General features: G+C 42.1%; 1 protein-coding gene and 2 long non-coding RNA genes across 3 annotated transcripts; 1 reads left to right on the plus strand and 2 right to left on the minus strand.

Moving 5' to 3' along the window:
* Positions 1-417: 417 nt before the first annotated feature.
* On the minus strand, positions 418-795 carry LOC129598117 (papain inhibitor-like). The gene has a single exon (XM_055495869.1). It carries the CDS (start codon positions 793-795, stop codon positions 418-420), a length of 378 nt encoding a protein of 125 aa, XP_055351844.1.
* A 1,669-nt stretch (positions 796-2,464) lies between these two features.
* Positions 2,465-3,443, plus strand: LOC129598118 (uncharacterized). The gene is made up of 3 exons (XR_008691649.1): positions 2,465-2,574; positions 2,699-2,786; positions 3,081-3,443. It is a non-coding gene; the product is annotated as an uncharacterized LOC129598118 (long non-coding RNA).
* Positions 3,444-7,764: 4,321 nt separating this feature from the next.
* On the minus strand, positions 7,765-8,430 carry LOC129598120 (uncharacterized). The gene is made up of 3 exons (XR_008691651.1): positions 8,290-8,430; positions 8,104-8,204; positions 7,765-8,029 (listed from the first exon to the last, which is right to left on the minus strand). It is a non-coding gene; the product is annotated as an uncharacterized LOC129598120 (long non-coding RNA).
* Between the last annotated feature and the right edge of the window lie 3,943 nt (positions 8,431-12,373).

Raw genomic sequence — 12,373 nt, forward strand, 5'->3', positions numbered from 1 at the left:
GTTGCTGTCTTGAACCGTAACAGGGCGACCGCTTCTCGCACCAAAGCTCATATGGTTTGCCGCTTTATTTTTCAAACTTTATCGCCGACGCACATCACTATAAATTGTCCACCCAAATCAGATGCCAGATAGCTGTATTTGAAAAAACTAATAACTAGGTGTTTAAGATTTTGTTGAGACATTAGTGTAGAAGTACCAGACAGACTGCAATAAGCCGATAACATTATTGTTCAAACGGGATTCAGTAATTGACTGCACAAAAAGCTAAGGAAGCGGATGCATGACAAATTAAAGTGCACAAAGTAGAAGCAACGCATACTGCAGATTGCAGAACAGAATCGAAAAAGGTACAAGTGACAACACGACAGAAAGAATTAGGAAGCATTTGAAGGACGGTTACCGGTCAGTACAGCCGATTCAGCACTTAACATAATTCCACGTGACTTGGATGTGACCCAAATCCTTGGAAGCCAGTTTCTCGAAGGCGACCGGGGACAGATCGATGGAGCCACTGGCACATCCCCAGCACACATCGACCACCCTGACCTTGACCTGCTTACCCGCCGCTTTGACCAGGGCACATTTGCTGCAGACGGGCGCGTTGTTGGGATTGGAGTGCTTTCCGTACTGCGCCTGGCTGATAGCCACTACCATGTCTTTTGCAGTGTTGAATTTTCCACAGGCGCCCTTCGCCTTCGTCGACGGGGTATAGAAGGTAGCTTTGCCCTGGAAACCCAGCGCAACAGCGCACAAACCAAAGATTGCGAGGAGACTGAGAAAGAATTGAGCGGCCATGTTACAGAGAGTACACAAAAACTGAGAATGAAGAATGTGAAAAGGCGATCGTCAAAGTGATTTCCACTTGGATGCTGTGTTACTGTGATTATAGAAATGCGCTGATCTTTATATAGTTTTTAGGATGCAACTTTTGCATTTATAGCAATAATTTTCCTCGAAGGCGCACTTGAAATATGTTCAGGCAAATCGTCTTATCAAGCGAATCGTTAAGCAGTTTTCGGTATTTGTTTCGAGTGGGAATGGTAACAGGAAAGCGGGATTAACTACTAAAGGTGCCTGATTTTTTTCTTCGCCGAAGGACGAAACGAATTTCGCTGATGGCAGCTAATGGTGAGTCCGGCTGATATCGGTAATGCTTAACTTTGCAGCTTGTCGCCACAATCTGAGTGGATTTTAAAGGAAAGCATATGTGTATTTGCCGGTAGAGAATACAGACACTCAAGTGCATTTCTCCTGTGAATAAATTTTGCAGAGAATGCGGAATAAGCAGTTTGTTGAAATGTCAGTATGAATGTATGATTAATTTTATTAATGTAATAACTGATACTACTGAGTGTCACTGTTTTATTCAATTAACACAAAAGGTAGGCTAAATGGGCATGGCTGCTTGATTTTCACAATGATTTTCCAGGATGGGAATTATTTTTGTAGAAATTCGATGTTTTTCTTATCAAAACTATTCCGGTGTATGGTAAACATGATTTTGCATAAGGTATCTGTAATGTACACTCATTGTCAGCTGCATTATCAGTTCGTTTAGCGCGCTACTGCGTTAAAAAACGAGCGCCGAGTCAGTTAAAATCAGAAATCTACAGTAATTTTTTCAAAATTTCAATGCACAAACTCTATCGACGGTCTTAGCTATTTTGCTATGAAAAAGCTACTGGATAGTAAACAGTACCGTCAGTACGTGTACGGTGTAATGCGTATCTACTTACTTATATGGGTGTAAAGAAATATACCTAGTGTTAACCAGTTTGATTAACGGATACCTTTTCGCGAGTTTCGCGAGTTGTATACACTAAATTTTTAGCAATTTCGTTTTTATTTTTCCTGCGAAAAGACAACATCGAACCATCCGAATTTTAACATCGTTGCGCCATTTATTCTGTGGTGCAGTCAGCATAGTATCACAGACTGCAGTCGATCTGGCAAACAAGGTAGGAGAATTTTATCAGACGAAATTCCCTTTTCGAAATTGACAGATACAACAGCGCCCAACAACGCCGATAAGGTCGTCTCTAAGCCATAAATATACAGTTAAATGGCTGTGACCATTCGATTTTTGTTTGCATTCTGGTCTGACAGCAAAAAGAAATGAACATTATTAAATACGAAACACGTGGAAACGTCTAGCACTGAATCTCCGTTAGCTGTCTGTGCAGTTTTGAAGAGGATACGCGAGGTACTGGTGCCGCTTATTTGTTGTTCGGGAAAGCACTTGGCATGTTTTAAATAACAGAGAAAAGTCTCGGCTTCTACAAAATTTTTCGTGATGCATTCTCTGAAACGTCTCGAAATATCTCGGAACGTTTGCTTCGGCATGCACAAAAAACCTCTACGGTTGCAGCAGCTGTTACCCAGTATTCTGAGCAAGGAACGAGCGTAACCGAGCTGATTTTCAAATAAAAACGTTTGTAAGCATCGACTGTATCACATTTCGGAAGTACAAGCTTACGACAAGTTTGTTATTTGAGACATTATTCCCGTTTCGAATCCGGCATTATGAACCTTTTCACGACCTTGCTCCTTGCGGCAGCCATTTTGGCCTTTGCGGTAAGTCCACTATGGATTTTGCATGCAGCTGTACTACAAATATTTGCAAGAAATTCCAAAATAAGATTAAACGATTCAGTTAATGTCGAAACGCTGCTTCAGTTGTTGTGCCGTGTATTCCTAGAGCGGTGTCTTGGCCAGGGATGATTCCGTACCATTTTTCTCACAATCAGCAGAAGAAAAGCCGAAACATTCAAAATTCTCGAAGTTCGGTAAGTCTAACCAAAGAAAGTAACGGTCAAGGCCCTATTTTTGGTTGCTTTAATCGTCTGATAATTATTGCATTTGTTGCACCTTGCATTGCATTGTATTGCATTTGTTATCACCTACAGCGCAATAAGACGCATGAAAGCCTGAACAATTTTTGCATTTATGCGTGTTAAAAGACACAGTTATTTTTTACATCGATACCATTATTTGCCACGATTCATATTTCTCGGAGTCAGTTATAAAAGATTTATTATATTTTGTCGCCCTTATATACATAAACAACAGTTTTTATGTAGCACGGAAAACGCATCACGCCACATCCAAAAAGCCCCGTCTTCTCCTCAAGAGCCCCATCCTGTGGCCCAGACCCGGTAAACTGGGTACCGGACAATAGATAATAAAAACCGGATGAAATTAAACCGTCCGGCATGAGCGTACGCGTACAAAGTGTTTCCAGAATTTGTTAACTGCAATCCGAAGAAACCTGGATTAGTGAACTAACTAGTAATTCGCGGTTGTATCTGTAAAAAAACTGCTTTAACTTTATCAGAATCGGTTGCGCTAGTTTGATAAACTCTCTGATAATATTAAAGTGTTACATCATGTACAGTTTGAACCATGTGACGCATTAAATGACTCGGAAAAGAAAATTAGCTCATTTGCACTAAAGCTAGCGCGTTCTGTATGTAACTTCTTGTCTGGGTTTCCTGAATTAATTAAAACTTTAAGTCGTAAATTATGAAACTATCAATTTACATATTCTGTTATCGGCCACTTATTCGTAGATCTAGAGCACGACATTATGGGAACGTGCATACTTAGAGCAAACTGAGCAAGTATAACCCGCAAATTTCGCAACAGCATGTTGCCTAATAATCTTGAGAATATCACCGACCAGATGTATTTCGAATGGTTTAATGCGATGCAGGTATCAGCATATCACGCGGTTATTGTTGTATCGTAAAAGTTATGATGCAAAGGACGAATAACTGTAGTGGCAGGATAAGGTTTCTTGTTGCTCGATATCTTCAGCTTAAGGGAAGTGGGCCGGTATATGGTACCAAATTCGTGTACATGCACGAAATCTTTCGCTTTCGCGCACTCCCTAACACGTTTTTGTTTTATTTTATGACATTCTGTAGCCAGATGATTTGTATACACGGGTGTGAAAACGGTTTGTGCGCGCAACATCCGGTTCGAGAGTTATGGCTGTTAGAAATACCGAAAAGTTTAAATTCATTTCGGTGTACCAAAATCTCATTATGGACCGATCTCCTTCAGATTTTGCACATATATACACACGGTCATGAAGATCGTTTTTACACCGATCCAGACTTTCATGAATTTTTTCAAATTTTAAAATGGATTTTAAAAAATTTGAAATTCATTTTAAAATTCAAAAAACATGCTAGAACAGTGGATCGATGTAAAAACGATCCTCATGGCCAATGCATTTATGTGCAAAGTTTGAAACAGATTGGTCCATAATGAGTTTTGGTACACCGGAATGCATTTAAACTTTTGGGAGTTTTCTAACAGCCATAACTTCCGAACCGGATGTTGCGCGCACAAACGGTTTTCACGCCCGTGTATACAAATCATCTGGCTACAGAATGTTATAAAATACGAGTAAAACAAAAACGTGTTTGGGAGTGCGCGAAAGTGAACTTTTCGTGCATGTACCCGAATTCGGTGCCATGTACCGGCCCACTGGATACGCTGACTTTGGACGACTCTGCAGCGCCACCAAAGTCATTAGGATAGTGGCTCGTATGATTATCGTAGAATAGTGATTATCGTAGGATAGTGGCTCCAAGTGTTCCTTGTGACTTAACAGCGAATACTTATATTACTCGACGCTTTAGAAAACAATATTTCCATCTAATTTTTGCAGCAAATTTGTAATCGTTGTAATGGGTTGTGTGATGCTTTTTTCCTAGCAAAAGTTAAAAATAATGATGGAAAATTTACCACAATTTAACAAATTAAAAAAACTGAAACGGTTTGATTTATTACTAAACTCTGGAAAGATTTTTTTACGGGTATAAAAAATTGAAAATCATACGCCTGTCAGCATCCGAAAATTATTCAATAAAATTTATTGAATAATTTTCGGATGCTGAAAGGCGTATGTTATTAACAACGCCATCCGGCATTTATCCCGGTTTTTTGTATAGCCGCGCCCTCCGCCGCACCGGTTGCATCGACATTCTGACAAATAACCTAAGGCCTGTTCACTGGCAGCGTATTTTACTTAACCCTCTAGCTTTTCGGATGCTGGGCGTGCTTTCTCGGTGAGTGGTGAACGACGTCACCGACCCGCCCTCCGTGCCCTCTCCCCGGTTCCAACCGCGCCCCTCGTCCTCTTGGCCTTATCCACCGGGATGTTCCTGCCTTACTTCCACAAAAAAACCACATCGTCCTTTATTTTTCGGCTGGCCGGGACGTTGGCGTTATTCTGAATATTATTTTTTAAAACAGTAGGATTTTTCTGCGGATTATTCCTGGCGGTGTGGTACTCGGTGGTGTGGATGTGGCGTGTGCGGCGGTGGTTGGAAGTGGGCGTGAAGCCGGCGGTGGTGATGATGGTGGCCATGGTGACGTATCTGGCGGAAATATTTTTCCATGTGTGGACCCGTGGCGTATAATTTCGTCTCGGGGGCGTGTACACGCGGGAACGCTCGGACGCGCTGATTGGCGTGATGTGTTTGGGGATGCTGACGGCCTTCGGGAAATTAGGCAGGTTTCAGCGGGAATTTTTCGGGAATTTTATTGCATTTTTATTTGGATGTTTGTTGTAATGATTTTATTTTTACCGCTTTTTTGTGACGCTGTTTGAGGAATGTTTTACAAAAATTAATCGGTAAGGTAAGTATACTACTGGAATTTTTTTTCGCATTTTCTTGTGTTTTTATTTTAATGCCTGTTTTAGCAGTTTTATTTTCATTGCTTTCTTGCGGTGATATTTGAGGAAGTTTATGCATAAAGTTTTTATATATTTCCGGGAAATTTGGTAGGTTTTAACTGATTTTGTTCGGTTTTTGCTTTCTAGTAATTTTATTTTACGACAAGGAGCAGTGTGCTAGAATGTAATCGGTAAGGTAATTACCTATGTAAGTATGTATCAAAATGGGGGCCACCATTTTATTGAATTTTACCAACGCGCGCTTCACAGCAATGGAACAGTTATAACATGATCATGAACAGTAACTATCACAAAAACAATACTCGTATTTCAGTAAGTTTATCCAAGCCAGGCCATTAAAGGCCGCTATTCCAGGCCGTTGAAGGTTAAACCAAAACCCAGTGGTAACCCGTTGTACAACACTGTTTGGCCAAAAATTTGTTAGTTTTAAGTTTTTTACCTGTAGTTTTGCGTACTTTATTTTTTAACAAGCTTGCTCAACAGATATACTCAGTATTTGCCAATACATGGACAGTTGTAGGGTTTTATGGACCGCTTTATATATCAACCACTGCCAAAAATTCGTATAGAGTGTACTTGTTTTTCAAAGTCCATATTATGTTGACGTGCATGATTAACCGTTGACGTGCATGATTAATGCTTCGCTGAAGTCCGGAGTATATCCTGATATTTTCAAAAGTGCCGATGTAGTGGCAATACCAAAGCAAGCCAATGCCCAACAGTCAGATGACTATCGCCCCATATCCCTCGTATGCAATCTCTCCAAAACTTTTGAGAAGGTAGTGCAGAATCAGTTGGTGACCGCTCCGAAAAAAAATCCTTTCCGACAAGCAGTCTGGATTTAGAGAAGGACACTACTGTGAAACACTGCTCCTTAAAGTTTCGGAGAGATGGCGAAAAGCAATCGATAACGGGCATGTCACTGCTATATGTCCTTGTGACCTGAAAAAGGCGTTTGATTCGGTTTCCCATGCCAAACTCCTCGAAAAACTAAGAACGATCGGAATCGAAGGCAACGTGTTGAAGTGGTTTCATGGTTACTTAACCAGTCGGAAGCAGAGAGTGAAAGTAACCGCGCGTGTGTCTGACTGGCTTCCAGTGCGGTCGGGAGTTCCGCAAGGGACGCTGATGGCGCCTGTACTGTATACGGTTTATACGAACGACATGACTAACGGAAGCGACGCAGAATGTTTTGCAGATGACACCATACTGTTCGGATGCGGTGCCACCAAAACAGAAGCAGCAGCGAAACTGACTGTTCAAATTAACAACGTGACGGCTTGGCTTGCAGACAACACCTAGTGCATTAACGAGAAGAAGTGCAAGCTAATGTACATCTGCTCGGACGCAAAGAACAGCCAGCACTCTCCTGCTGTAACGATCAACGGTTATCAGATGGAAGCGGAACAGTCGGTCAAGTATCTTGGCGTTTACATTGACCGCAACCTGAAGTGGAGTGTGCATTACGATCACGTACTGCGGAAAGTCAACTACGGCATCGCAATGATCAACCGCGCGAAAGACGGCCTGGATCTGCCTCAGCGTAGGAGCCTTTACCATGCCTGTGTACAGCCACACCTTGACTACGGGTCAGGTACGTGGTCGCCGGCATCTTCGGCTTTACGCGACAAGATAGACAGGGCACAGCGGAAAGCACTGCGGGCGATTTCTGATTACAAGGAGCGGGTTACACCCGAGCTGTATCAGAAACTGCGCATCCTGCCGGTGTACGACCGTTGGAAGCAGTCGGAAGCGGTTTGGTTGTATAAGATCTACAACAACGAAGCACACCATCCGCCGAGGTACATGGTCGAGATGATCGACTTCACGGATTTCGGAATGCGGTTCAACCTGCGGAACCCAACGAGAATTGCTGCCAGAGCGAAGAAGAAGATCGGAGAAGGCACGCTGGCCATGCGACTAAAGAACATCTTTGAGCGCATTCAAAAAGTTAACTTGCATATACTCAGTGTTGATGGTGTGGGATTTTTCAAATTTGCTCTCCGAACAGTTGATCTGTCTTAGAAATTGTTATTTTGTTTAGTGTTGTGCCGACCAGACGTTGAAGTCCCGTTTAGCGGGTTGTCTGCTCCTGATGTAATAATAATAATAATAATAATGCATATTTTGAACACTTATGCCATGTGAACACTAAAAAGAAACGTAAATAACGACACATAAACTGCGTAGTGCGCACACAAAACGTACCAAACGATTGTGGACATGTAAAAGTGCTAAAATTGTTATGACACGATGTGCAGTCCATCTCATCACCACGGACAATATTGCGAATTAGGTTTGCCGGTAACAATATTCCCACTGCAACAAAAAAAATTTTAGCTCATTCAAAATTACGAATATCGATCGCTGCCGTAGAACTCGAAATAACTTACGCATTGCAATAGTTGCACACATAGACCACGGTGTTCGGACCCAGTGTATCACAATCCTTTCGGACTCCACATCCCACAACCGTTGTATTGGCCCACATTATCTAAACATTCAGTTGTATTTTAAAGCGCTTCCAGCACGAACTTCTGCGTTTGTTAACGGAAACGCTTGTCAGTATTTGCATGTACCTGTGTGTAATGGCCAACCGTGCCGGTCGGTTGCTTGCAGTAGCGGAAATGATCCTTCTCACTGTACCACTGCTCAAGAGCGTCCGGCCACGAGAGGGCACTTTCTTGTCGCCAGGCAATATTTTGACCACATGAATTAAAACCTGCAACCGCATGCAATAATAATTTTTGTGGAATTCTGATAATAATAATAACTTCTAATAATTTCATGTGGAATTATATTAGTAAAATCATGTTTAACTTGCCTGAAATCTTTCTGTCCGACGCAGCGTTATGCGGATGCGCCACGCTGGGACATGTGTTGGCCCATTCCTGCGCCCGCCGCGCCGCATCCTCACTCCATGTCAACATCTTCATATTGCTGGCGCCCGCCGTGCGGCGGTACTTGTTGTGAATACCGACAATCTCTTTGCCGGAACTGGACGCGCCCTGTTCGGAGGAACCCTGGCTCGGCGATCCGCTATCGCCATTTTCGCTGCCGGTTGCCGAACTGCTTTCGTTGCCGGTGTCTTGCGTGCTGCTGCTTTCTCCAGGGGTTTCTTCAATGATGTCATGCGAAGTGCCGTCAGACGATGCGGATCCGCCGTCGGTGCTGCCTCCCTCATCGATGTGCAGACTGCCATCATGGTCAATACTGAAGGGAATCTGGTGGGAAAACGTTTGGCTCCACACCAGGCCGCTGTGAACTACCGGGAGGTCACGAAGCATCAGGGTCGTCAAGAAGAACAGACACAGTACGCTAAATCGGGATGCCATTGCTCGGAGAACGTGAAAAGGCGGACGTTAAAGTGATTTTTACTTATGTTACTGCGATAATATAAGAAATGCGGTGATCTACACGGTATATATAGTTTTAGGACTCAACTTTTCGCAATAATTTTTCTCGAAGATGCATTTAAAATATGTTCCGGCAAATAGTCTTGTCTAGCGAATTTCTGAGTGGTTTTTTGGTATTTGTTATGAGTGGGAATGGTAAAAGGAAGGCGGATTAACAATTATAAGTACTTGATTTCATTCTTCGAGGAAGGGCGAAACGAATTTTGCTGATGGCAGCTGAGTCCTGATGATAAAGATTAGCTTAACGCAACAACTAGCCGCCACCGTTTGGAGTGGATTTCAAAGGAGAAGCATGTGCGAAATTTGCCGGTAAAGAATTCAGTCAAGTGTAATTTCCATTGCTGATACATTTGTGCACGAAATGCAGAAAAACCAGTTTGATCAAACATCAGTAAGGTTTATTAATGGTAATATTATCACAGTTTTTTTAATAAATATAGAATAAATATAAAATAAATATAGAATAAATATAGAATAAATATAGAATAAATATAAATATAGAATTCTCTTTGGGCTTAGAAATAAGTTAAGTGGCATGGAAATCTTTGTGTAGAAATTCGATTTTTTCGCATCAGAGATATAATCCGGTGTAATTATAATTTTACATAAGGCAAACCCACTATCACCTGCATTATCAATTCCTTTTGCACGCCATTGCATCTGAGTCCATTGAACAAAAAAAAGTCCGATTTGAACCCTTTCTTGTCATAATTTTTAGCACGCTATTGGTAACCGTTTCTATCTTTATCTGATCTGGAAAATCTACCTGAAAGTGAACAGCAATGTGTAAAATCTGCCTATATGGTTGTAAAGAAATGTATGTCATTTGCTTAAAGGGTGTTTTTTTTCCCGAGATGTATGTACAGTATCTGTATATTCCGCATTTATAGCAGTATGGCTTATAATTTAAAAAAACTAACATCAAACCATTAATTGCATTTTACACTCGTTCTGTCACTGAATCTGTAACGCGGTCAACATATGTAGTATTGCAGAATACTACGGGTATAAACAAAAGACTGGATTACGATTTTATCAAGAAAAATTCACATTTTGAGCATGGAAATAAAGTAGGTAGTAGGCACAAATACCAAGTTTATCACCTAAACGCAGACAAGGTCACTTATAAGCCATAAACATGAATGAATGTCTTCATCAAATATAAACCGGTTTTTGTTAGTATTGTCCTGCGCATAACAAAAATACTGGAAGTAAAATATATATTAACGACATAATAAGAGAAACGCCGGCGATTGTGTTGGGGCATGTGGCCAGCCTCAGCTCGGCCGCGGAGTCTCGTGGAAACGTCAGAACATGCTCGACCACCGGAAGGAGCGTATGCGTGGAGTGGGACACCTGATGCGTGGCCACGTAGGTTTTACGGCACCTGATTCGTGGCCAGGTGATGGATCCTGATTCGTGGTCAGGATGTATGAGTGCACCTTCCGGTGCGGTTCTGTGCGTACCATTGCGAGAGAGCTGCGCGAGTGAGGAAGTGAGAACTGGCCTTTATTCAAAATTTTACAAAGTACCAATGCGGAAGTTTAAACAGTAGAACCATGATGCTAAAAAAGGGTGGGAAGGCGGGTAACTCCCAGTAGTTGAAAGGTCACATTCAAGCGCTAACTGTTGCAGAAATTATTCAATCCGACACGCGTGCAAACCGAATGAAATGACAGCCATCACCCAACGCACATGAACAATCTTTTCGCGAAATGCTATCAAGTAAATAGGTTAACTCCCGCTGCCAGTGAAAGGGACGGAGAGGCAATCAGAGGACTGGACAGGCATAACTGGCGATGGACAGGCGAGCGCGGGATCCACTGCAACGACAAAGGGCAGGCAGACGATCCGCTGGTAAACAGGACGATTCCGCATTCCACGGAGATAGAGAGGAGGCAGTCATCAGGTCCGTGCGAAGTCCAAGCAATTGTCCATTAATGCCCTGCTTTAACGAGAAATCAGGCTGGCCGGCGTTTCTCTTACCGCGTTAAACAAAGTTAGCGCCCCGGCGCAAACTTCCATTAATCATGAAACATGTGGAAACGCTTAGCGTTTTAATTTCTGTCAGCATTCGGCGCAGGTTTGAAGAGGATACGCGAGGTGCTGGAGCCGCTTATTTGTCGTTCGCGGAAGCGCTTATGCTTACTTTAAATAATGCAGAGAAAAGTCTCAGCTTCTACAAAAGTTTTCTTGATATCCTCTGAAAGTCTCGACGAAAATGCTGCAGTATGCATAAAAACCTCCACATTTTCAATAGCTGTTACTCAGTATTCTGCACAAAGAACAAACTCAGCCGAGCTGATCTATAAAAACGTTTGGAAGCTTGAATTACTGTATTTCCAAAATTTTATTGTAGAAGTTATTCTCCGTTTCAAATCCGGCATTATGAACGTCTTCATGACCTTGCTCATTGCGGTGGCCATTTTGGCTTTTGCGGTAAGTGTACTGTTCGTATGCATCTGCTTTACAAATACTTGCAACAAAACCCAAAATGAAGTTTAAAACTTTAATTAATGTTGAAAAGCTGCTAAAACTTTGGTGGCGTGCTTTTCAGAGCGCCGTGACGGCCAGGGACGACGCACCATCAGTGGAGGAGTGCCCGGAAAAGTCGAAGATCTCGAAATCAGGTAAGTGTCGCTCCATGTTATTCTTCCCAAAGTCAGTAACGGGCAACACTCCATCTTTGCTAGCTTTTATCGCCTAACAATAATTTTTACGCTGTTGCGTTTATCATCGACAGCACACTAAACCTGCAATTTTAACAGATATTTGCTAAAAGCCTACAGTTTCTGCATTGATGTTTTTTTTTAAAACGTTCGGCTGTTTCTTGCATGGACTGCGGTTTCTTACGACTCGCATTTCAGGGAGTCAGTTGCTTGCTAGCAGGAAAATTACATAATATTTTTGCTTACGGTAAATATATGTACTCAAGCAACTATGTTTAGCAGCCGCAACGGGATCCGCCACATCAAAAAAGCCCCATTTGCTCCTGAGGAGCCCGATTCTCGCGAGACACCGGGACAGCAGAAATAAAGGATTCCGTGCTATCTAGACGACTGAAAATTAGAGAAACGTGATTCTATAAATTGTCAACATGCGAAGCGCAGGATGAAATCAAAGTTCAAACAGCATGTATACATATTACATAGTACAGAGTACAGAGCAGTTTAATAATATCTGGATTAGTTAAGGAAGATAAACGCTCCTTCTTTTCGGTTGTTTCAACCTCTGTTAATTTTCTCAG

This window comes from Paramacrobiotus metropolitanus, unplaced genomic scaffold (genome assembly GCF_019649055.1).
Source record: "Paramacrobiotus metropolitanus isolate TYO unplaced genomic scaffold, Prichtersi_v1.0 Parri_scaffold0000114, whole genome shotgun sequence".
NCBI lineage: Eukaryota > Metazoa > Tardigrada > Eutardigrada > Parachela > Macrobiotidae > Paramacrobiotus > Paramacrobiotus metropolitanus.

Excerpts from the sequence above, each read along its gene's own strand:
- LOC129598117 (XM_055495869.1), bottom strand. The coding sequence starts at position 795 with ATGGCCGCTCAATTCTTTCTCAGTCTCCTCGCAATCTTTGGTTTGTGC.